This window comes from Sturnus vulgaris, chromosome 15 (assembly GCF_052056855.1).
Source record: "Sturnus vulgaris isolate bStuVul1 chromosome 15, bStuVul1.hap1, whole genome shotgun sequence".
Lineage (NCBI taxonomy): Eukaryota > Metazoa > Chordata > Aves > Passeriformes > Sturnidae > Sturnus > Sturnus vulgaris.
This window is the reverse complement of record NC_142257.1, coordinates 7,593,840-7,620,452: the sequence shown is the minus strand read 5'-3', so window position 1 is coordinate 7,620,452 and position 26,613 is coordinate 7,593,840. Positions and strand designations below refer to the sequence as shown.

The 26,613-nt window shown below is 37.8% G+C and overlaps 1 protein-coding gene across 3 annotated transcripts; it reads right to left on the bottom strand.

Annotated features, from left to right (window-relative positions):
* Positions 1–130: 130 nt before the first annotated feature.
* MAPK9 (mitogen-activated protein kinase 9) lies at positions 131–26,528 on the bottom strand. 3 transcript variants are annotated; one of them, XM_088173668.1, is made up of 12 exons: positions 26,436–26,528; positions 22,431–22,605; positions 18,473–18,602; positions 17,248–17,306; positions 16,211–16,349; positions 15,830–15,995; positions 14,796–14,867; positions 10,500–10,682; positions 9,867–9,991; positions 9,286–9,349; positions 7,717–7,788; positions 131–6,980 (listed from the first exon to the last, which is right to left on the bottom strand). In XM_088173668.1, exons 2-12 carry the CDS (start codon positions 22,550–22,552, stop codon positions 6,838–6,840), a joined length of 1,275 nt encoding a protein of 424 aa, XP_088029794.1. In that variant the 5' UTR covers positions 22,553–22,605; positions 26,436–26,528; the 3' UTR covers positions 131–6,837. The 3 variants fall into 3 exon arrangements, with proteins under 3 accessions (XP_088029794.1, XP_014742429.1, XP_088029795.1); XM_014886943.2 differs by lacking the exon at positions 14,796–14,867 and adding an exon at positions 14,502–14,573; XM_088173669.1 differs by having other exon boundaries at positions 6,832–6,985.
* Between the last annotated feature and the right edge of the window lie 85 nt (positions 26,529–26,613).

The following is a 26,613-nucleotide window of genomic DNA, read 5'->3' as shown; positions in this document are numbered from 1 at the left end:
CTTAAACTTCATGTTTTGAAAGAAGTAATCTATACATCAAACATACATCATTGGTTACATAAAACATTCTACTTCAACATTGGAAGAACCAAGAAAGAAAAAATATAGTAAATAAGACAGACTTCTCAAATCTTTTATGTATACATATTTATTTGTAATTTTACAGTGGCTTTAGTACTGTTTTACAATAATGTTTTCGGAAAGAAAAAAACAAACAACCAAAAAGCTTCAGAACAAGGCTTTAACTAGAACTACAAAACAAAAAGTTATTGACAGTTTTCCTTATGAAATTCTAGTTTCCCAAAGAGTATCAGTCCAAAAGAACCCAATGAAGCATGACTGCTGTCCATAAAAAAAAAAAAACTAAAGCAAAAAAACTTTCTAGTCATCCTGAAACCAAAGTCCAGCATCAGACAAAATAGCCACTGCATTGAGAGGAATATGTTCCTATTGCACAAGCATCAAGAATGAGATATGACAATCAGAGCCTAATTCCATAGGCAGAAGAGGCCACATGTATCTATAGTTAGACTTCAAAGCACATCTTTCTTCTGAAATTATATACCAGACTATAACTAATGTTAAGGCCATAAAACCAGAACACTGTAACAAGTGATAGGGCTTGATGCTACTTTTGGTGACATTTGGTTAACAGAAGGTGGGAAAGAGGACAAAGCAAAAAAGGATTCTGAGGGGAGTTAAACTTGAAGGCATTCAAAAGAAATTCTCGAAGAACTACATTCTGGAGGAGTTATTAATTTGAGTCATTTGATAAAACTGGATTTCATAACTAATCACTCAATGAGCCTATTACACTCTTTAATAGCTCGTGTTCTGTAATACATTAAATAATATATTTTCTGGAATTTACATTTAATTTGTATGAAAACAGTTAACTATTTCTGCTTGTTATTCCCTCTTTAAAATAGATAAAGATTTGTATAATCTTTATAAATTATCTTAATAACCAGGTAAGGCTTCAATGTACTGAGTTAACTGCACACAGGTATCTCTAATTTGCTCTTAATTAGGCATCTTGATCACACTAGACTGCTAAAACCACCTGGGTAACCACATTGTGATTTAAAGAAAGGGATAGCCAGGTATTGCTGTCTGTTCTAATTGTATTCATTTGATTAGTGTATAAAACACCTGAAAGCAATGGCTCCAAAGAAACAGTAGCTACCATGGAAGTTTAAACATTTTACTTTAGGAAAATCTGGGAATCTGATGAAGCTGAAAATGCACATTAGTCATTTTATAAAGTTTGGCTTGCTACCAGTTAAGAAAATATAGGTATCAAAAACAGACAAATACAGTGCTAACCATCTGTTACATTTTCTTTTAAAAAATTAGCACCAATTTAAGCATCTGAATTCATAGAAAAGCTTAGGACACATTTGGGTTTTCAAAAAACGGTTTTCTCTGTTAGAAGATAAGACAAAAGCACATGCTCAGGGGTGTAAGGAGCTCTGTGATCAGCAACAAACACAATCTCTGCTTCAGGCAGCCAGCACCAAATGTGCTTCCTACCTGACTCCTTTCTCCTCTGCTTTTGTTATCCCAAGGAGCTGTGGAGTGCTGAGCTACTGCCCAGCCGGGGAAAGAAACACAGGGACTTGCTCAAGGATGCTCCACAAACACCAGGGATTTGGTATTTGGAGCAGTGCAGAGCAGGGACAGTGTCTCCCCGTGGTAGTCACAGAGCATCTGCTGCAGGGGAGTCCCACAGAGCAGCTGTCCTGGCCTTACCACAGCACATACCACTTGATGGTGCATAGCCGAGAGTTAAGAAAAGTTTCTTTGTTTTAAAAAAGGATCTCAGTGCTCACACCGAGCTGCCCTTGCTACAGGAACAGGCATTGCTGTGTCCTTTTCTAATAGATGGCCAGGTAGTTACCATGTGTTAAATTTCAGCCCCCAAAAGGTTTCTGATTTCTAATCTCTGAAAACCGGTTTAAAGAAACATGCTGATCAAATCTATCAGAATAGCAAAGACCACAACCAAAATTTAAACACATTAAGCATGCTATGTCATTCCTTTTCATACTATATATGGTTGTATTTAGAAGAAACCTAAAGTGCTTCAAACCCAGCAATTAATAAAGTTGATTTATTTTGTGCAAAACTGCAAGCACCTTTTAAAAAAATAAGCAGCAACATCAAGGAATAAATTTAAATAGTTAAATGTATTTTCTCTGTTTCGTTTGAATTCTTGGACTGAAATGATTTGCCATGTTTTCAATAACAAATTGCAGAAGAGTGCATTTTATTAGTTCAATTTTATACTGGACTTGTTATTCACATGTTTGAAATAGCGGACCCAGGAAATTTATATTCACAAAGCAATGTGAGATTGAAATCCAACAACTGAAATTTAGCTGAAAAAATAATCATTTTATAAAACACAAACAGAATAAATGGTTATCTCTCCACTTTCCTCCAAAGCTAATATGAGAAAAGATGGTTTACTTAAAACATTATTTTAGCTCCAGACATTATTTTAGCATGCAGAGCAGGCAAAAACCAAAACTGATTGGACAACTTGTGTAAGAAGCTTTTAGAACATCGCTCATGTTAAAGACAATCTAAAATATATAAAATAATGAGCCAGAATACACTTTTTTGTCATATTTCAACACGTTAAAAAAATAATTCAAGACACTCTGGAAAAGCAAAGAAATCACAAAATTAATTATAGAACTCGAGTCCAAATTCTGCATCTGAATGCAAGTGTCCCTGGATCAAAACCAGTTTTGAGCAGGAATGACAGCACACACATCCCAGGAAAGAATCTGGTTCCCAGGATATGGTCTCACTACGTTTAGCATCAAGCCCTGCTAGAATCCATGAGACACATGTAGAACATGCAGATAAATGCAGTTCAGCATTTACCCCAAACACTCTGTGCTGCTGCAAGGCTGAACCCACACTCCCCAGTGAACACAAAGATTTGTCTGCACCTGGAGCTGTGACCTCCCAGCTCACTCCCAGCTGGAGGGTGGCCCCTGTGACAGCACAAGGCTCACCCAGCCCATCCCTGGAGATTCTGTATGTCAGCTGTGTTTGGAATAGCTAAATCCTACTTCATTCATAAAATTATAATTTTAAGGAAAGCGATTTAGCATTTAAGGTCCTTCCTTTAAGAAAGAAAAATTAAACATATGGAATCGCTTTTTTTCTTTTAATTAATTTGGAATAAACCCATATCCTCTGTTAGGATGTAAAAAAAGACAAAACCTCGAGAGCCCTCTGGTTCCTAACAGCTTTTGAAACTCTCCAACCAACTAGTTAATTTCTAGTCAAGGCTGAGTTTTTCATTATTTTGACAAGAAAATGCAAGCCCTTTCTGGAAACATTACAAAACTTTGAAGGCTGTTTGCAAACTGTAGTTTCCAGTCCTAAGACTAGTTTAGTTTGTATGATCCATGCAGACAAAGCCTTAATTTTGACATCCGTTTCTTGTCTTTTTCCATAAAGACCTAGACTTGTCATATCACAGTAGTTCCTCAAAGTACACTTACAGGCTGCTTACCCAGATTGCAAAATGCCAAACTTCTCTTTCTAAGGCTTTTTTGAGGAAAAATGATATGAGCACAGATGAAATGAACTGTTTAAAACATACTCCATTTCTGCAATGCCATTCAGCTACTCAGTGTTCAGATGTTTAACAGGTTTCTGGTAAAGTATCTATTGACAGCCAAAGATCCCTTTCTTTTTCAGGTGAGCAGTTAAGATTACAGATTGTATCTATGCTGACCACTATTTATTTTAGTCATAGATCATAAATTGTCTATGTATGCTGCAGTAGTGTTAACACTATACAAAGTCTCTCAAAGGAAAGTAACATTAATGTTTACAAAACGGAGCTGTTTTCTTAATATATATGTATACACACACATATTCTTAATCTTTAAATACATATAAATACTTCTAAATGCCAAAGTGCAAAAAAATGGTCAATTGCATCACTTTACATACATAATTTTAGTATTAGGAATAAAAGTGATTATATTGCACACCAAACTCTCTTAATTTTTAAACCCCTGTCAAGTTACATTGCATTTTGTTTTCCATCAGCGAGGAGGTTCTCGTGGCATTGACAACCATATCACAAACCTGGCACTGAATTTCTCCTGCAGTCAGGAGCAGTGATATGGGGAGAAGCTGCATGCAGTGCATTGAGGGCCTACATGAGCACACCTGGCAACTGCAGCATGCACCTGGCTGGGTTTGGTGGGTATTGACTGCATAGGTGTCCTCTAGAGATCCACGTGCATTTGCACTTTGCTTTGGAATTAAACTGGAATCAAAAACCACAATATTCACAGACATTTCATGCATGCTCTGAAGGCATTCTGTAGTTAAGCTTCAATGTATGCCATAGCAAGAAGACATAAAAAAGACTAGGTATGAGAAAGCTTTTCCTACAAGATTTCTGAATAAACTCACTTAATCTCAAGGCTGGGGTTCCAAGAGCTAACAAGCTAACAGTATGTACTAGGAGAAGGTCAGATACAAGTTCAAGTCATGAAGATAAGACAGTTTTGTCAAAAACATTAAAAGACAAGTTGAATCACAGAACAATTTTAGGTTGGAATAGACCTGGAGGTCATCTGGTCCAACCCTCCGTTGTGCTGAGCAGCCCAAGTCCAACAGGAATAATTCAATCCTCTGAGTATTGAAATCACATGGGGAAAAAAATAAATCTCTGTATTCTAAAGCAGAAACTGTTAAAATGAACATAGCAGTGTAAATTCAGATGAAAAATTTTAAAGTCTTGAAAAATAAAATTCAGCAGATGACTTCCATAATGAATCACTAATTGTTCATTGTGAATAGGTATCTTCAGCTATTTTAACTCACACAAATAACATGAACTAAAAAAAGCAAAAGGACAGCACAGTGTATTGTTCTGCTATATGGTAAATAGGTATTTTAAAATATTTTTCCAGTGACAAGAATCCACTAAAAATATTTCACATATACGGTCAGTATCCAAAGATAAAAGTAAGTTATCCATTGGTTGAAAACTAAACAATAAGAAAAAAAAACCAAACCACAAGCCCCAAATGTCTTGCAATTCAATTAAACAGAATTTTAAAAGTCAGAGATGCCAGAATACAATTCTGAAGTTAACACTAACTACTTTGTTAATTTTTTAAAAATCTTCTGGGACACTAAAATCTTTATATTTTTACCACAGCAAATTAAGCTGTTAAAAAGGGGCAAAATTTTAATATAAAAGCAATGTTTGCATAAGGAGAAAGTGCTGCATTTCAAGTCATAAGGTCTGGAACAAGGGACAATTGTGTTGTACAAGAGAAGTATGTCAGTAATGCAGTGGCTGTCTGGGCCAGTATATTTTACAGGTTCTATTTATATAATCAAGACAAGAGTATCTGATCAACAGCTAAATATAGTGCCTTTAAGAAAGTGGTGTTTTACCTCATCTTGTACATGACTATTACTCTTACAGTTCTATAGTTCAGTCACACACATGCACACATGAGATCCTTTAGCAAAATTTCACACCTGTACACTCCAAAGTGAACGTACACAAAGTCACAAGTGGGTTTATAAAGCAATTGAAGCCCTACTCTGCTGCAAATGCATTTTCTAATTCAACAGATTGTGCAATGTAACAGGCAATTTTGTATTATCTGATTCTGAAAGCTGTATTGATAAATCTGTATGGAAATAGCAAATAACCTCCTCCTCTTGTCTGACACTGCATTTAGAAAATTTATATTAAACATGTTTTTCTTCTCACTACAAATAGAGACTTTCCTAAGGTGAGAATAGAGCTAAGCTCTGTTAACTAAATGCTTAATTTACAAATGACTCAGAACTACTGCACTTTTATTTCTTTAATAACTCACTAGATGGAATGGACCCATTAAAAAAATGGAAAATATTTATGCAGCTTTTTGAGGCTGCCAAGTATCTCCAAGTCATCTCTCATTTTATCAGTTTGCAGTGAATAAAAAGCATCACAGATAAAACTTCTTTTTCTTTTTATGTTTAAGGAGGAGTACCACAAGCTAGAAAACGCAGAACATTTTAGCACTCTCCTCTTCTAAACAGGCACTGCTTCACAGAAAAGTCACTCATCCTTCCTCAAGATTTATTTAAGCTACTGTATCTTCCATCAACATTTAAAAGACTGAAAAAGTTAGAGATACTCATGTGAAATACAAAGTAATTATGCTTTAAACTTCACATTTATCTCTTCTATAAGAAGAGAGAATTGCTCAAAAGTGAAGCTAGAAAGGTTTTGATTAAAAAAAAAGTGCTATGTGGAAGAAAATCTGCCCTTTAAACACAGTACTGAGAACGTTCCCCATGTGAGCTCACACTTACACACAACACTCCAGTCATTAAATAAACTGCCACAGTCACACGGTAAAACGAACTTCATAGGGACTACACATTCAAAAAACCTACTCATGAGCAATACTGTACTAAAATGTAAACAACCACTGTGTCACAGAAGCCTGCCAGCTGGGACTGGAGATTGATTAACCCACTTAAGAGGAGTTATTGGCTAAAAGTCTATTATAACTGCTCACCTGAAATAGGCTGAAACAAAGAAAAGCCTATAATAGTGTCTAAATTTAATTTTTTTTTGTTCTTTAGACATTGATTTGCTTCCATTCTACAACATTAAGCAGGCAATTTCATAACAACTGAGTAAAAAAAAAAAACAACAGGCATTACTTTAGCAGGACATGCAGAACATGGAGTTTTTCTACTTGGTTCCATTAACTTACAAGCAATTCAGGCCCAATGGAAACAAGAGTTCTTTTCCAAAGTCAAGTCTGCAATCGTGGCTGATCATCGACATCCTTCCAGGGGTCCTGTCAAGGCATCCAGGCTGCTGTCTGTGTCTGAGGCCAGTGTTTGCTCTGTTGACATGGATGAAATGTCATTGATAGATGATGACTGGGAAGGACTCGTGTTGCTATTCACTGCTGCATCTGTGCTAAGAAAACCAAACATAATAAAATCTGAGGCAAGACAATATTACAGTCACAAATAACCATGCTTCTGGGCTGTGAGCAGCACTTTTCCCATAAAAATCCTTAGAAAATCAAGGAATTAATAAAAAAGGAGAAAAGTAGCACTAAGGGCCCTAGCACTCAAAAGCCAAGGTGACCTTTTAAGAGATTTTTATTTTTCTCCCTCTCTGTGGAGGAAAGAAAGAAAAAACTAACAATGCATAGTGTGAATAGTGGCTTGAATGTCAAGAAATCTAACAGATATAGTTAATAAAGACAGTACAATATTCTGATTACTGAGCTGTGAGAACAGCAGCAAACACAAGGATTCAATCACAGGCACAAATATTTAGCACTGTTAAGTATCCTGAGGCAGCCCTGATGCTGTTGAGCCCTGAGGAAAGGGGCTCATGCTGAGGCTCAGAACAGCACCCAGCACAGTTACCTGAGCACCAGGTGAGGTAACTGGTGCTGATAATTTCATTTGATGACTGAGCCCTTTGGGGAGAAGGCAGCTCAGGGTGTGGGACACCCTGACCAGTGAAGTTTTTCTACAAGTTCAGAACAATTAAAAAGCAGAGCACATGGATCTCCAAAGGCAAACCAGTCTCAAGTCCCAAATAACAAAAAGTTTGCCTACCTGGATTATTGAGCAGATTTCTTCACTCACAGCACTACGTGTGACAGTTACAGAACTACTGAAACAATGACTAACCTGAGGGCTGATCTTTTACCACACCATTCTTGCTCCTTTCTTCCCAATCCATAACTTCTTTGTATATTAATTCTTATGAGAAAACAGTGGGACAAAGGAAAGAAAGACAGAAAAAGCACTGTAAGATCACAGAGGATTTGTATACAATTCCCATTTGTATCAAGGTACAAGGAAATAGTTAAGGGTCAGTCTGGAAGTAGAACTGTAGAGGTATTTATTTGCCCTCTTTCCAGCCCTACAGCAATGATAGGAGAATTATACATATTTTCTCAAGCATCACAGAAAGACATCAGGGCTGTACCAAAATCAACATATCATATAAATAGCATAGCTGTCCACCTAAAAATAACAAATATCTCACCCCAAAATTTTATGTATACCTACGATGCATTAATATTAACTTAAAAAAAAAAGATTAAAAATCAGATTTGGATTCACAATCTGATTTTATGTAAATCTCCCTGGAAATTTTACTTTGATAACAAAATTGTATACAAATATTTATACTTGAAGAGTCATCTCCATGGGCGTACTGAGGAAAGTCTGGATATTTTGAAGAAGGCAAAACAGTTAAAATATTGTATAAAACCCCTCATTTACTAATCAAGGACAACTTAGGATACAGTCACCTGAACAACACCCAGAAAAATCCAGAGCTGTAACTTAAATCAAAGAAGCTTGTATATGTACCCACATTCTTAATGTAACTTAGATAACAGTATCTAAATAAAGGACTCTTCAGTTCTAAATAACAATGTTTACAAATGATTTCAATTCCATTTAGCAGATCCATTTTACTTTTCCACCCTGCAGTAAACAAAGATGATTTGAAGCCTACCTACCTGTGCAGGCATGCCCTAAGGATAATATATGTATAGATCAGCCAGAATCAATATCTGAAATTTATAAAGCTGTTTTACAAAAGCAAGCAGCTTTCAAAGTAGTCATAAAAGATGTCTATTACCCTTGGTCTTGTGATGGCAGATGTTAAAATTTTAACTGCCTCACCATTTAATGGTTTTGACTAAAACTGTAAGGTGGAATTGATTTTAATACCACAGTGCTGTTTATTCTTTTGTTTAAGTCAACAGTTTAATCTATGTGGTCAATAAATAAGCAATGAGATTAGAGAAAAAAACTACACCAGAGGACTCTCCTGCGATTTAAGATTTCTAGAACAAATGAATTAGTAAATATTGTCAAGAGATATGGCTTAAATAAAGCACACTGAGAAGAGGCATGTTTCTTTTTCAGAGAACTCTCTATCAAGGAAAAAACTATATAGATTACAAGCACTTAAGAACAAAAAGGGAAGGGAAAGAAAGAAAACTGCAGCATTTTGTTGAAGAGACTTCAGAACGTTCCATGTATATATGAGCATTCACACACCTAGGTATGTGAACACAAAACATGTTTCCATCACTGATTCCTTCTCCTGTTGCCACAGGCAGTACTGCTTATTTGGAATAATGGGGTCTAATCTGCTACACAATCCAGCACATGCTGGATTATTAACATTATTAACAAAAGATACTACAATAAATGTAATTTGTCATGCTCCTTCTTTACCTTTCCATTCTTCAATTGCATGTTCTCTTTCTTCCAATTGTGCATCATAGATTTGAGGTGGAGGCTAAAAACAAAAACAAAGTCTGTAGTGCCTACTACACCAGGTTAACACACCCAATCTTAACTAAAAAAATCTAAAAATGACAATTTTTTAGCATTTTTTACCTTCATTGTTGGCAGTTTATTCCCCATACCTCAAAGACACATTCATTTTACAACTCCAGAATTTGCTTTTAAGTCCTGCCTCACACTGAAACACTGTTTAAAAGCATCAACCAAAATTAAATTCATTGTAAGGCTTTACAGGGCCTTAGAGCAAGAGCCTGTTTCAAAAAGCCCATGACTGCCACCAAACAGGAACCTCTTTCTGTAAGTAAAATGAAATATTAGCAACCACTTTCAAAATTATATCAACTCCCCACCAGTATCTGTCCTTCAGGTGATTCTGTCCCTAATGCTCATCTGAAGGCTTCCTGTGTGACTTCTGATAGCCAATGACTTTAAAGCATGCTCTTGACTAAAATTAATTTTTAAAGTTATTAAATTTGTATCTTAAAGAATTATTTTAATTGCAAACTTACAGCTTCTGCTTCAGCTGGATCATACCAGACAGTAATATAAGGATGACGTAAGGCTTCATCTACAGAAATTCTCTTGTCTGGATCTACTACAAGCATTTTTGACAATAAATCTCTAGCTTGGCTGGCTAGAAAGTAAAGGTGAAAAGAACACACATGTAAAAGAGCTGTAGAGTTTAATGTCTGACACAGGAAAAAAAATACTGGGAACACAGGACACGCACTGCAAAATTTCACTTCTGTTCTACAGAATGTAGTAAGGTGGATTGTGGTTTTTTATTTTCTCAGTAGTTATCTAAAGATGAAGTATAACCCATATGATCTGTATGCACTTAGAAAAAGATGATCAGCAATAATCTCAACAAAAAGTATTACTTTTGGAGAACATTGGCAGACATTAATCAGTGGGTTAAAATTAAGAGAATTCAACAGAATCCTGGGACAAGGAAAGAGTATGTATTTAGTAACTACTACTACTACGATCTGAGAACTTGTCATAAATGAAAGAAACAAAATACACAGCTTTTAATATTGACATCTACTACAATAAATATTTTTATTAGGCTTTAAATTAAGTGTGCTGCAGACATTTTAGATTAACATCATAGAAGAGAAGAGAGAAAAAAGTCGCCTTACTTTTTAACTTGTCACGATCAGATTCTGATGGAAATATCCAGTCTGGGAAGAGCTCTTCAAACTTAATACCGGGATATTTTGGCCTGTTTTCTACATAATTCCTCACAGTAGGCTGCAGTTTCTTCATGAAGTCTGCTGATGGTGTTCCTAATTGTTCAATAACTTTATTCCATTGATCAATATCTGCACCATATCTTTAGGAAAATCAGCTGATGAATTTGAAGTCTACACTCTACAAAAACACCACTTACAAAATCTGAGAAGTTAACAGAAACTTGAACAGAGGACACAAAGATGAACTTCACTGCAGCATCAGCAGTATTCTGAGCTGCCATGCAAAAAGCTACACTGACACAAAAATAAGACTCAGATTTTGTATTCTGAAGGACAGGCTGGAAGTGCTGCACAATGCATTATGCCTAAGTATATTTTTCTAATTATAGTACTTTACTAGAATCCAAAAGAAGTTTTATTTGGCAGTTGTATCCATAGCAAAAACAACTCTAAGGTCAGAAAAGAAAGGCTGCTGTGGAATCTTCTGAAGTGCAATGTAACATCAGGAACATTGAAAATTCTTGAAGGTAGAGAAAAATACACAAAAACCCCTTAAGCACAAATGCATCCCACCCAAAGGAACTTTGTACCTGTCTCCTAAAGAAATCAAGCTTTGATTTGGAGCATTTTGCAGGGGTGTAGTTAGATGGTTGGGGGCTTTTTTGGTTGGTGTTTGGGTGAGGTTGGTTTATTTTAATTTTTCAACTTCAGAAAAGGTCCAGAGAAGTTCTGAACAGAAAATCCATATTCCAGAAGGTTCTAAAGCAAGTTATTTTGTTTAAGTCTATCAACCATGATAATACTCACAGATGACTCTGTTCTTATAATTCAAAATTTAAATATTTTGTAAGAATAGTATTTACAAGTCACAAATTGAAATTGGGCCTCATGTTTCTTCAAGACTGTCACTCCTCCCTCTCTCAAGTGAAGGCATTTTCCCCAGCCATGGTGACACTCGCTACAGATATACCAGAGCCTGCTCTGAATCAACCCAGCTGGGGAAAAATAGCTCATTCATCACACTCAGGAGATACTGCATTAATATTCCTGATATTTAAGTCAACTCACATCTACACTTTCCAGTTTTTCCTGATAAAAAGCATGTATAATTCCAGCAGAGCCTATCCACTGACCTTGCAAACATTCATAGCTAAACTCACTATCTAGCACTTCAACCTATCCATTCTCATAGACAGACTATGCAACTAAACAACAAATATGCTATGCTTTGAATTAAGATGTATTTAAAAAACACTGAGATGCTTCTATTTCAGTTAGTGTGTCAATACAGTTATGAATATATGTATAGTCACTGCTCCATGCAAAGACTAGACTTCTGATACAAAGATTGAAAATTTTATTTGCTAATTGAATGCATCCGATGGAAAAGCTATATTAAAATCAAAATTAAGAACTGAATATTTTTAATTGTCATGCTAAAACAACTCACAGACAGAGAAAATTAACATACATCAGGAAATTTTGCTCCTAGCTGAGAAACGGATTTGTGTGAGATCTCCACCAATCTAGATTCAAGATGCTTTTCCTTTGAGTAACGGCAGCCTGATTAGTCAGATAATCAAATTAGAGTCCAGTTTATTGAGGCCTCTGAAGACTGCAGGGAAGGGCAGAAAACTTAATGACCCATCCCACTTTAGAGGCAAAAACAGACAAAAAACAAAAGCTCAGTTTCAAAGTGCTTTATAGATGGTGAAAGTTGAAAAAAAATTCTCAATCTAGGATGGACTTAAAATAAGCCTCTTAGCAGAAACCCAAGTGGGATTTCAGTATAAAGCAGGCAGAGTAAGCTCTGTGACTGACCTGGCAGCCTTCACACAAAGCCACTCTCCCAATTCTAGAGACTTCAAGGTCAGAAGGAACAAGGCATTTGAACTATGACAAGTCTATTTGCCTTTTTGGGACTCTGGAAGAAGAGAAGTTGAAAACAGAGTCCTTATTACCATCACAACAAAGCATGAGTTTTCCCAAGAAAGCACAAATATCCCTCATGCTTTTTGCATTGGTCAGGCAATCTGTCCTTCTTCATATGGGCAGAAAGAACATCAAAAGCACACAGCTGCTGCCAGGCTTTTCCACTATCTCACCTTAGGTGTCTACATTCCCTGTTTTTTCTCCATTTCTCATTTCCAACAGCAAGTGGCAATAACTCAGGCCTCCCCAGCACAGCCAGGAGCAGGCTCTGTGCATCCATCACCCTGGCAACACAGAGTGTCTCACTGCACCCAGAGCACTGCTGCAAGTATCCCAGAAAGTCCCATCCACCATCTGGGCAAATAAAAATTACTGAATCTAAGAGCAGGTTTTCCTGAAGATAGTCAAGGGCAAGCATTGGGCCATATGCTGAACTTGACTCCCTCCTCTAAATGCTCAAACACTAAGACATTTTAAAATTTAACTTAAAAAAAGCAACCAAACAAAAGAAACCCCAAACACAATCAACAAAAGGAAAGCTTCATGGCCATGCACAGCAGCACTCTTCATAAACCACCCTGCCAAGACAGTCCTGCAGCTGAAGGTGACAGCCTGACCCATGCAGTGATCACTCAGGAAAAGCCTCAACACAAACAGTTGTCAGTATCTCCCATTAGAGAGAACTGAAACTCTTACAAGAAACAAAAATCCCTGTAAGCTATGCACTTCCCTATCAGGGGAGGAGACTCCTTGAAACATAGACTGGTGGAGTTCCAGCGGCCCTGAGAGCATCACAAATAATAAATTGTATATTCAACAAGTATGAACAAAATTTCCTTCATTTATTCATGAATACATCAAAACAGCCCATGCTAACAACATGCAGGTGAAAGACACATAACATCCATGAAGAATTGTGTTAGGTTGGTCTGAAGGCTTCAAAAGGTAAAATAATAAATATAGAAAAGAAGAAAGGTAGAAAAAAAAAACTTATTTAACGTTTAATCATTTTACTACTAAATAATGTATGATCAACTGTTGAAGATTAGTGTCATGAAATTTAGCATTAAAATTGGAAATCCTCCTCTGCAAGATACATGGGTATCTGTGAACAGGCACCTGATCTTTCAGTGGTGGTTGCTCCTTGCTGATGAACAAAAATATTATATTGGCTTCAAAAACTTGGAGCACAGTTATGAGGACAGGTGGCCCAGAGAAGCTGTGGCTGCCCCATCCCTGGAAGGGTTCAAGGTCAGGCCGGATGGGGTTTGAAGCAAACTGGTCTAGTGAAAGGTGTCCCTGCCCTTGGCAGGGGGGTTGGATTGAGATGGTTTTTAGGCCTCTTCCAACCCAAACCATTTTGACGTTATGGTTCTACGAAATCTTGATCAAAAATACTGGAGGGAGAAAAGGAAGAATAATAACCTTACTTTTTCTATAAGTCCAAAATAAAATTTACATAAAATGGAAAAAAGAAGAATCTCCAGAAAGTTTTTCTTCTTATGTTAAATAATAATAAAAATCTCATGCAGTGTGCTTGCCATTAGGTCACCGTTGCCCAGCAAGCACTAATAAACAAGAAAAAAATCTGATTAAAACTCAAAATATTGTGTAATTAAAAAAAAATTAGTCTACTCTTCAAATAAATAATAAGCAAAATCCATGCATAGTTAAGAAGTACCTTTGTAGGCTTTTGCTTAAAACACTTATCAACAAAGAACAAGAGTAAAAAAGCAGTTATTTTCTATTTTTCAAACCTAGCAGTATCTGCCTTTAAAACTACAAAAGCTGAAGCTCATAACACATTGGATTCAACCACTATAAATTACATGAAATGTATTCTACTAAGAAAATAAAATGGAAAGCTCAACGATTTGGTTAATGACACTAATTTCAAAGAGTACAGTGGATCTAGTAAAACATTATTGAAAATATTGTTTATGCTTTTATACAGATCTAAGTAATTGTGTTTCTGTTGGAAGTGAATGGGATTCAGGGATGACTAGGGAAGGATACGATCAGTGCCTTGGAATATCACACAACCTTTCACCAATTCTCCCATGATGCACCCAACTGACCAGATATCAACTGAAAATAAAAGTGAAATGATCAAATCATGAAGTATCATGAACAAATGTGAAGAAAACAAACAAAACCATCTGCATCTACAGTAAAACACAACAATGTGGAAAACCAAACTGGTCACATGAATTTTCAATCATATAAACACTAACTGACTGTTCTTGAATTTTGTATTTTGTAAAACATAGCCAGTGTTCACACTTGTGAAACGACCATGAAGAAGGATACAATCTCTTCCTGGGAACAGGACTTTATGGAGGACCATTTCTGCCATAATGCACCCAACAGACCAGATATCCACTATCATATGTTAGGTGCAACAAGGACAAAAGATTAAAGAGATTTTTTTTTAAATACCACAATTATTTATTTGAAAGCTCACACTGTATTCCCACACTCCTGCAGATAATTTATTTCTGTCCCAACCAGTACAATCTCTGCTGAAGTTCTGATCCACATCAGCACTTGCTGTACAAGAAGCTGCCTTCTGCACTAAACAAAGTGTTATTATTATCAAGGGCCCAGCAAGGTCCCACAGGTCCCTGGTCTGACACAGCCAAAATTACAGATATACAAAACCATGGCATCCACAAGCCCTTGTGATAAAGCAAAGAGCATACAAGTCCAGTGCTAGTAAAAACCAGCAGGCAAACCCCCAACAATGCAAGGAGAGTCTCCTTGGCAGCAATTTTGTTGGCTGTATGTTCAATACATTACAGCTGTGTTAGTTTTAGTAATGTAACACCCAGCCTCTTCGAGCACTGTGCAGGCTAAAGAGAACGTAAGACATGGTTTATGGTAGGAATCTGCAGCATATTTTAATAATCACAGAGGCAAAAGAGGACACACTGTCAAAAGAAGATGTCTCAGAATAAAACTACATTGATTAAAGGGTTTATTATTTATATATTGATTTTATTGGTTTGGATTGTTTTAATACCAGCCAGCATCAGTGTCTCAACAGTTTTTTGAGAATAAAAAACATGGCAAAAAGATAATAAGTGAATATATGACAATATATAAATATAGCAGGGGAGAGTGAGCAGTTAATGTTAAATGAAGAAAAGCACATAGAAAACTATTATAGTCTGAACAAAAAATTACTCTGTAATAATTTTGATTTCCAATACTATGATTAGAATACTTTTAAACAACAATCTGACAGAGGGAAAGCAGCCCTCCCTTCTCTTTTTAAAGTAGTTATGTTCCAAGAGAGAGACATAATTTAGACAGAAGATTTAAAGCATTACTCCAGCACTTACCATTCTCTTTATATCCCATTCCCAGGATAACCTCTGGTGCTCTGTAATACCGTGTTACTACATAGGGAGTCATCATGAAGTTAGTACATGCTGTTCTTGCCAGTCCAAAATCAAGGATTTTTAGTGTGCAATCTGATTTTACTACTATGTTGCTGGGTTTCAAATCCTAACAAGAAATTACTTCAGTTAAGGAAGGATTAACATACAGAATAATACACACACACCCCCTCCACAATCAGGGTAAGCCAAAAATTCACTTTACTAACAACTGCATTTTCCTGCCCTGGTGTATATGCTTATTTATACAACCCTCTTCCCTCCTCCCTGTTTCATAAAAACTGTGTTCACAAAGAGTATTGTTAAGGATCTACTACTACCTACTCTGTGGATGATACCAGCTGAGTGGAGGTGCTTGATCCCACATAGCATTTGGTAAAGAAGATAAGACATTCTTTCATGATCCAATTCCATATGAATAACCTGGCACAGATTTGCATCCATCAGCTCCATAACCAAATATCTAAAGCATAAAAAAGAAAGCATTGAGAAAACTCAAGTCTTACTTTTCATATGAGTTTAAGCTCAGCATAAGAGATATTTAAGAAAAATTACCTCCTTTCCTAACTTAAGTGTCAATAAGCCAATGACAAAAAAACCCCATGCAGGATCACAAAGTAAAATTATCTACTCAAAAGTCCTACTATTAAAAATTAAGTGTTCAATATTCCATCACAAAATATTAAAATTCCACTAGTTTTATAAACAGTAATACAGAGAATAATTCTATCTTTATGCATCATGAAAAACTAAGACTGAAGTTGATGTAGAGATTGCAGATACTGCAACATAAATTACCTCTTTCACTGTATTTTACTATAAAAAATAAGAAAATTAGGATAATCACAGTGAAAACTACAAATTATAAAATAATTTTCAGTTGTCATCTACTTTCCTCTTCAGACACAAACACTCCCTCATTTACCCAAGCAGCCTATTCACAAACCATAACAGCACATTCACTGAAACCTAGGGATACCCCACCAATCAAATGGCCATGAATCCTTTCTAGCATTGATAATGCTTGAATAAAAAAGGAATATATTCTGTTCTGAATTGAGGCCAAAATACTGTTGGGCTGATGTGACTGATACAGTAAAAAATTGCTCTAATGGTCACATAAGCCAGACCAAGTTATTATCCTGAGGTGATCCATGGAGCTGAAGGACCATGCACACAAACCAGATGCACGTGCAAGCGAAGTATGGCAGAGAGATGAACAAAAGGTAAGTATTCCTTTTTTACAAATCACTTCAGCTTTTAGCTACTCTTGATTTTCAAAGTGTGAAGTCTGTAGGATACTGGAAATCCACATCTAGGGCTTAGTATTAGTCAGAGAAAAAAAAAAGTCTAGTACTTACACATCCTGAAATTCTTCTAGTGACTTCTGTGGTGTAAATACATTTAATAAACTAATAATCTATAAAATAAAAATAAACATAAGAAGAAAATTCTGCTTTAATTCACATAAAACTCCACTGCTGCAGAAGTTACTATGTAAAATAAAAGTGCACACTGTTACTATATACACAATTTGAATGTTACTTGGCTGCACTTAATTCCCATATGCTGAAAAACTGCCAATACAGAAATAGTTCTGAACTGCAGCATGTGTGCCAAGGGAACCAAGATTTAAAAAAAAGTGATTTTGTCCTAAGTTATATGACACCTTCTAGCTCCCTCCCCAGTGTCTGAAATATATCCCATTTTCCCCCATAAATAATAACCTCTTATTTTAAATCACATGCCATGCAAGGAATTTTAACCAAGGCTGTCCAATACCACGTGCACAGAGGTGCCCCATGCCATCCCATTAAACTTAGATTGTGATGTACTATTTCCAGAACTGCTAAAACTGCTGTACTGCCATCTTTAATAGCTACCTTGCTTTTATTCTGCTACATCTGGGCTCCACCAAAAGCTTATTTAAAAGCAACCCTGAAAGGTTAATTGACAGCAGGAAGTTCGAGATTTGACTGCACAACTTCATTGACCAGCAATGTTTCTAGTTCATGCTAGTACCAGCACACAGCAGTAACATAAATCTGATATTCTTGTATTTGAACAATGAAGTATTGACATCAAGACTCACTTTAGAGAGTTTAAAGATTTCAAAATTCATAAGTATTGTCCATAGCATTTCACTTTTGTAGACAGTGTTGCACCCCTGAAAACCCCACCAGTTAAACACTGTATTTAATAAAATTACTCCCTAAGCTCAGAAGATTTAAATACAGTGTAGTTACAGTGGTTAAACCCACAAACCATCCCAGTGCCTAACAGGCTTTGCTGCACATGGCTTAGAAAGGGCAAATGCAACAGAGCAAGGCCTGGTCTCTAATGCTGACACTGATGGCAGCCCTGCACCAACAATGCAGCAAAAAACCTCTTTCCCCTTGGTACCCCAGACACCAAGCAGCTCACCCAAAAACCGAGCAACACATTGTGGAGGACTGCACTGCCTGCAGCAAATCTTTCCAGCTCTCACTATTTCCATTCCTATGGTTACTAACAGCAAGTGAGAGAGCAAATCCTAAGCTTTTTTGATAACTCAGAGTAATGAGAGAAACACAAAGCCCGACTCACATTTTTGTGATTGACGCACTTTAAAAGAACGAGCTCTCTGTAGGCCCTTTTGGCGTGGGTTTGGTTCTGAAAAGGACGACTCAGCTTCTTCACAGCAACATTGATTCCAAGCACTGTATCAAACGCAGCACTAGAAGTGTTCAAAGACAAACAAGTTGAAGTCTGTTTGAGGGCGAGGAGGGGGAAAAAGGGAGGCAGAAGTGAGGAAGGAAAGAAATCAAGATTTAAGACAAAGTATATCCACTAACCTGTTGGTACTACACCTAATTTTAATTCAGAAAAGAAACAGCCTTTAAAAACTACACAACCTTTAATAAATACAAGTAAGTCAAACAGAAGCACTGACATTCATCAGAGGTCTTCCTGCTCTCCTTTTTGTCTTTAGACTGAAACTGCTGACTCAAGACTCACACCCAAAATTGCAAGATCTAAAAATATTTTAGGCTTGTTTAAAATCAAGAAGCATTGCAGCTGCCTAATCTGTATATTTGGAATATTTTGTGGACACTTTTGCTGACTGACAATCATTTAGTATTTGCAGCAGAAATTTCTCTTTGCTAAAGGAGAGTCACAACAAAGACTCCATGATCGCTTCTGCAGGGATCAATATTCTCCTGTACATAGTTTGCAACGATAAAAAAAAGTGGTGCCTAGCAGAAAATGACATTCATCACCTCCTTCTGTGTGGAAAACAACACATTGAGTTGAGAAATAAGGAAAACTCAGACTGAAGGAATACAAGAGTTTAAAAGTCACCATGACCATCCAATTTACCCTGTTTTTCACCTTTGTTTGTTCCTTCCCTCTGCAGTTTGAGGTCAAAGTTTAAACTTGCTTTAATAGCTTAATCGAATCTAAAGCTAAAGTATCTGTATAAACAAAACAAGACAAAAGTGGGAATAGTCTTCATTAGTAACACAGATTTTGGCAAAATATATGTGAATTCCTAGCACATGCTACTCAGGAGTTCCAGTCTTTAAACAGTTTCAGTTTTAAATAAGGATTCCCACGTTACCCTATTTCCATTTAATGTTACTTTCATAGGGTAGGAAAGAATTCTCATTCACATTTTTTCCAAGCACATTTAAGCTCGTTGTGAGCTCCTTTCCTATCTCATCAAGTTATATGTGACACCAGACTTAAAAGGGCCATCACACTACAGTACTCTAACAAAAAGTACAGCTTGCCTGAGAGTACAACAATACTCAAATTATGTCAAGTTTCCCAGCATTAAGTCACTGTTTTCCCTCCTGGAAAAAAGCAACACCATCACAAAGCAGGGCTCACCCAGGAGGTGTGTTTTCTTGGGACATGCCTCCCAATTTGAACCAATGTGCCACTTACACTAAAGACTTGCTAGCATTTATTTCAGCTGAATTCTGTGAAATGCACAAGTCATTACTGAATGGTACCATCAGTCTCTGATTTAAAGCCCAATGCCTGTGCAAAAGAAAACACAGAGTGGGAGTAAAGCAACTGGCCAGACAGTTGTAGAAATTATTTTCCTCCCAAACATGAAAGCACTGATATTTCAGTATTTACCCAAAAAATGTTACATGTAAATTAATTTTTATATGTTAATGCCTTTAATGTTTAGTGACTTCCATATGTTAATGACTGTACCTGTGAATTAGTATCAAATCAGGAACTAACAGAGTCTGCATGAATTAGCTGTAAATCACAGGGCAGCAGAGGATAGAGAAACAATTTTATAGGAAGTGTCCCTCTGAGATTTGACAAATCAGATGTATGGTAAGCCTTAGTCTAAGAACATGTGAAGAACTCCACCCGAACCTCTTACTTTGGAGATTAACTAGAAAATTTAGGAACTCAAGGACAAGGAAAAAAAAAAGATGTCAAGAAGTTAAAGACAAAAGTTATTTTGATTCAGTCTGAAATAGATTATCAGACTTCAGATGTATCAACACTTAGGAACAAAGAAGTGCAGTAAGTTAATTATGTGTGCTTTGTACATAAAATACAAAAGCTTCTCTCCTAGTCTGTGTTCAGTGTGAGTTAGAAATATGCTCTACATAACAACTGAGTTACTTTTTCATCTTCTTCAAGCTCTCATTTAAAAATATATACTTAAGAAAAATGGTAAAACTACTTATTTTCCTACATTTTAATATCAAAGATAAAACTACATGGAGCAATACCAATGGAGTTTCCAATTAACATTATGAGGAAAAAAGTGCAAATTTAGACCTCTCCTAGCTAAAGTGACACAGGTAGTATTAGAAATTTCTCATAGAAGAAATTCAATCCAGACAGAAAACTCCAGAAAAACGTTTCCTATTTTTATATTAAACAGGGGATGATAAAAAACCCATCACATCTGTGTGTTACCCCAATAATTTGACAAATTTTTCAGCCAAACACAGCAGGATAGCATTCATCTTAAACTGAGTTTTCTACATTTGACTTCCTATTTTTTTGTATCTTTCCCTTGCATAAAGATTTTAGGAGTAACTAAGATGCTGCACCTTGTTCAACTTGAGCTATTTCACAGGAAGATGAAAATTTATGCAATGTTTCACTCTGTTCCATAAATCAAGTAGTTCCAAAACAAGTCAATAAATCAAATAATTTTTTTCCTCCCAACATGTTGACCTTAACAGTACCTACATTTCGCTCTGAAGCAGAGATCCAGTCGAAGTAATTTGGCTTTAAAATGCTCTGCTTCTAATGAAAGGAGAAACACTTTGTAGCACCCCGAATTCCTGCACACCATCTAAACCAAGCATAACTCTGAAAACACCGACACCTGGAAAATGCCAGTCCTATCTTTCCCAAATCCTAATGGCCAAGATCTAGGAGCCCCTCATCACTCAACCCACTGAAGAGGAATGAAATATGGTGTTTTCATTTTGATTGTTTGTCACCTATCAGCAGGGCAAGAGGGGTAGCTCAAAAATTTTAAAATAAAGGCATGCTCACACAGAAATGCACTCTTTCACGACTTATATAACTTATTATGCTTATGAAAAGGCCAAGAAGACATGGGCAGGTGCTGTTAAGGAGTTGTTCACAGTACATGAGTCATCACACTTATTCTGCAGATTTTACAGATGAAGACAAACTGCAGGCTGGATTCAGAGCACAAACAGCCCACCATGTGTTGTGATGAAGTTAATATCACAGAGTTCCTGGGTACATCTGTTTGCTCCCCTGTTTATGGAATGAAAACCCACATCAAGAAACATTTCTGCTGTTACCAAGTTAAGTTTTGTCCAACAAAATATGGGCTGGCACTAAGTTGTGCAGAATGGATTGCTGCAGTCTAAAAACATTTGAAAGTGTTTACCTTTAGCTGGCCCAGAGGTGTGGTGCCATACAAGAGACTAAGGTTCAGGATCAGCCTAAGGACTCCCACGTCCTGGGCCAGTGGAGGCTGGACACAAAGCTGGGGTGACACACCAAGGGAGAGCCGGCCAGCCCAGCCCCTCACACAGCATCCCTTTCTGGGTAATCCATGGAGTGACAATGACACTGATTTGCCTCATCCTGCTAGTTAATGGCAAGGCACTGCATTGATGGCTCCTAGAAATGGACAGGAGTGATTGGGAATAAAAGAGGGGGAAGAAAGGGGGCCATGATGAAGAAACGAGTAAAACCCAGAATCTCTCACCATTGTCATACCTTACACTGCAATATCACAACTACAAGGGCAATGGGAGAACTAGAAACAGAAATAAAGTGGTTAATGAGAAAGAAAGGAATTTGTTGGCCATTCTAATTTATCCAAATATTAATTTTCCCTAAAAACAGAACAAAAAATATAGGTTTGCACATGAACTATAGCAAGCATTTGGCTTAGAATGTATTTAGTCCATAACCCTGTAGCAAGAGAATTTATTATCAGTGTTCTATGTTCTGGTACCTCTATCAGAAAGACATGCAAACTTTGCTTTATATTTATAGTTTTTCATATTTAAATAAAGTATTTATTACTCACCAAACAATGCCCTGTGCCCCTGATCCTATGGGCTTCAATTGCTGGTAACGTTTTAGCACAGTGAATGTTGAATCTGCAACTTGAACACTGTAAAATTGACTATCGCATTTACTGTCAGTCATGGTGTAGTGTCATGTAGTTTTCTCTCTCGGGGACTTGGTAAAGTTTTCAATACCTTAAAGTAAAAGAAAGAAAACAAATATTCAATATCTCACTAATTTCAGGCAGACAAGATGGGAAATATTATGCATATTTTAAGACATATTAATTTTTCATCTGCACACCATTAAACAAACATTCTTTCTATTTTGTGCATTGCCACTGTTAATGAAAAATACTTGCAGACAAACAGCAGTTGCAGCTTTCACAGCTTTAAGGAAATGCACATTCCTACTCCAATCCCTCAAACAAAAAGCATCTAAGTAAACAACTCTAAAAACAAAACCACCCAAATACAACTCTACTCCTTGAAGGCTACTTCATAAAACAGAACTACTGCTATGTGCTAGGACTGTACTAATTTCTGCATTACAGAAAAAAAATGTTATTCAAACACTGAGAACACAGATAAAAGTGACAACAGACATCCATGGAGTCCATGGACAAAGGGAAATGGGGTTTTAATAAAAGACTTGATTAAAACAGCAAAACAAGTTTAAAACAAAACTGTCCCTCAAATCTCTGTGGCTGCTGCAATTTCTCCAACATCTCCTTCCAGCAGGACATTTCAAGGAGGGGTCTGCCTTCTCACCTCTGCCAGGCAACCCTCCCCTGATCCTGACCTATGGCAACACATTCTCCTTCCCGTTTTACATTTTATACACACCACAACACTCTACACTATCAGTTTCCTTGTAGTACTACAAAATAAGACTTTTGTGCTACAGTTTAGAAGAGACTTCCTTGCCATAATAGAGAGCAAGTTATATTCATCTGTCAAGAATGAATCAGAGGTAAGTAATTACATCAGAGAGCACAGTAATGGACTCACCCTCTTTAGCTCTGAAGTGCTACAGTAACAAGAGCACAGACCAACAGTTTTCCTGGGTGTCCATTCCTCTTCCAAACCTTACAAGAAAATTACCTCAGTAATTACCAAAGAGCTCTCTAACAAATTCTCCCCTTTATAATTTTGCATTCACTATGACAGATAGTGCCATTAGAGGCCAGAGTGATTTGCACAGGCAAATCACTTGAAACTTGTTCCTTAAAACAGGAAATGCAAGCAGCCCCTTCCCCCGGAGCAGCTGTGCTCTTGCTGTCTGTTTGGTTACAGAAAGAACAGCTCGTCTCTCTCTCGTCACTGGCCCCACCGAATATCTGTGAGCCAATGCAAAACAGAAAAGCCTCAAGAGAAACCCAGACACCCACCCTAGAAGGGTACAAAGCCACACAAATAACTTTTGGTTGCTTCAAGAATTAGAATTTGGATTTCTCTCTTCCTCAGTGCACGTAGGAGGGAGCAGCATCTTTTCCATGTTTAAAGTCAGCTGACGAACTCAAGGAATCTGCAGTAAAATAGGTTGAAGACCTCCAAGCCCTAGTAAAGACTGAATTTAAACCAAACTGTAACAGTCTTAAGAAACTATTCTCAAGAAATGTCTAGAGTCCTTTTATCTTCTAGTTTCTCAAAATGTATGCAGCATTTTAAGAGGCAGATTCAACTAGATCATGTCCAGCAGCAATTTAGACAGTCAGTTTACTTGATATTTCCTCTTAGAAGCTTTAGAAATAAAGCAGAGGAGAAAGGATCAGCAAAGGGAAAATCTGGGCTACAGACTTCCTGCCTCTGTCACAGAGAGAAGAAGGAAGAAAATGGTATCTCCTACACAATAATATTAGAGGCAGTCAGATGCAGTTCCACAGCCAGCTAGCACTAACATGAGACCAAAGGATGCCTCTAGAATGCCTCCCAGACTTTCCTAGTACATCCCATTCTTCTTTCCAATCCTTTGCATTACTCCAAAGCTATGCACTTTGAGGTACCAAGTGTTTTGATGAACAGTTCCTGAGCAGCTATGGTACTTTCACTGAATCTTCAATATTGTAAGAAAGGTACAGCTGGAAGGTCAAGATCCTCCCTCTGCAAGGACTTAAGAGATAAAACCAAAAAAGTACAGATTTTGTATAAACTGGGTAACAAGTTACAGGATATCAACTTGTTAGCTACACAAGAGCTATACTGTATCTCTTCAGGAGTTAATGAAACACTTTTCTGTAACAGGGATAAAGAACTACATGAAAACGAAATTATCCTGAGCCTGAAAAACCGCTCCCTTTAAAAATCATTGCGCAAAGTTACCTTTCAAAAATCACTTGGAAGTGAGGATAAGTTCTTTAGAAAAGCCCCAAAGAGAGAAACAGGGTATCAGAACACACAAGTTTTATGTATTTCAACACATTTGCAATTCTCTGTGCAAAGCATCTCTCCGTGAGTCTTGACTTTCACTCGGGCTTCAAATTGCTTGAATGCATCAAGACATATATTACTTCAGACGTACACATTAATGTAAAATTAGGTGCCATGGGATTGTAGCTGTTCACAGGACTTCAGACAATCCATTCTGGGGGTAAGAGCTCCAAATAAAAATAGATTTCTTGTTATGCAAGTAAGAAGTATATCTGTCAAATAAGTTTCTTCGTGTTTACCTGTTATTCTCCTACTAGAAAAATAACCAACACACCAAACCTGCCAGTAGTAGGCTTATACACAATCCCAGTAAGAAATCTCTAGAGGCTAAAAGCAACTGCACTATCGAATACATCCTGCATTAAACAGTCACCTTCCTAAAATATATTTATTAAAATGGCAACTTATTAACAACCACATCTGTACTCTGGATATCTTCAAGTCAAAACCTTATGAAAGATTGGGAACACATTCCCAGGGTTGTTTTGGTTACAGAAATGTTATTACTGACAACAAAACACAAGAATAACATGAAGCTTGGCTTAATTTTTAAGCCTTAAGCTAAAATTCTACTGCTGATAATATAAGCAGTGAATGTATATATACACATACACCGATTTATGAAAACATATGGAAATTCTGTGCAGAAAATCTCCCCCTATTCTTATTCACCTTTCCAAAAGCACTTCTAATTCAGGTGTGCCCTTTTAAGGACTATCACCCAATAGTGTCAAGTAGTTGGTTTTTTTTTTCAATCTTTACAGCAGTATATATCAAAAGGTAAGAGTCCAACTACAAGATCAAGTGAGTTACACCTCACTCCGCTACTCAGAACCCTTAGAACGAAAGTGCAACAAAGCCCTAGCTGAATAACGTCGAAGGATTACAGCAATACAGAGGTAGTTTGCAACTGGAAACTCTTGGAAAGTAGACCTTTTTCTTTAAGCAACCCACATTACTACTGACCAAAGGGAGGTTCCATCACTACCTGTTACAGTATCATTCAGCTGTTACACACAGACGCAGACACTGAAAGGATCTCTGAAGTCCGCCAGGACAAGTTGGTGTAAAGAGAGAAAAAGTTTAAACATGCATGTGTTGTAAGCAATTTCGCTGTTTATAGAAGAACCGAGCAAAAGGAGTCTTCTCACATCTTTCCTAAAACTTCTGCTAAGAAATCGCTTCGGCTCCAGAGAGCCGGGACTGGCCGGGGCCGCACCGCGCGGGACCCGCAGCGCTCGGTCCCGCTCCCCTCCCGGGACGGGGCTCTGGGAGCCGCCGAGCGCGGGCCGGCCGCACACGGGCACCGGCGGAGACGGCACGGAGCGAGAGGGGAGCAGGACGAGCAGAGGCGGCTCCCGCGGGGCCGGCACTGCGGCACGGGCAGGGCGAGGGGCTCGGCCGGAGGAGGAAGGGCCCGGCCCTGCCGCTCCCCCGCGTCCCTCCGAGGCAGCCGGGCCCCGACAGCGGCCCGCGGGGCGCCCTGACTCTGCCGGCGCCGCGGGACAAGCCGAGGACTCCGTCAGGCCCAGGGCTCGTCCCGCCCTGGCTCCAGCCCCGCCGCCCCAGCACGCCCCTCGCGGCCGCCCCCTCACCTGGGTCGGACGCGGCGGGAGCTGCCCCGGCCGCCGCCTCCCGCTGCCCCAGCCACAATGGCCTCCCGGTGCTCCGCACGGCGCCGCCCTGACTGACAGCGGCCCCGACCAATAGCACACCCCGCCGGGGGAGCTCAGCCAATCGGGATGGGGGGCGGGACCTGCTGGCCGCTATATT

Bases quoted from the DNA above. Each gene is read 5' to 3' on its own strand.
- MAPK9 (XM_088173668.1), bottom strand. From the start codon at position 22,552: ATGACTGACAGTAAATGCGATAGTCAATTTTACAGTGTTCAAGTTGCA. The intron at 16,350-17,247 runs GTAAGTACTAGA...TTTATGCTTTAG, and splicing joins CTAGAAGAATTTCAGGATGT to ATATTTGGTTATGGAGCTGA. The intron at 10,683-14,795 runs GTATCCTTCTTC...GATATGGTGCAG, and splicing joins CCTGTTCCCAGGAAGAGATT to ATATTGATCAATGGAATAAA.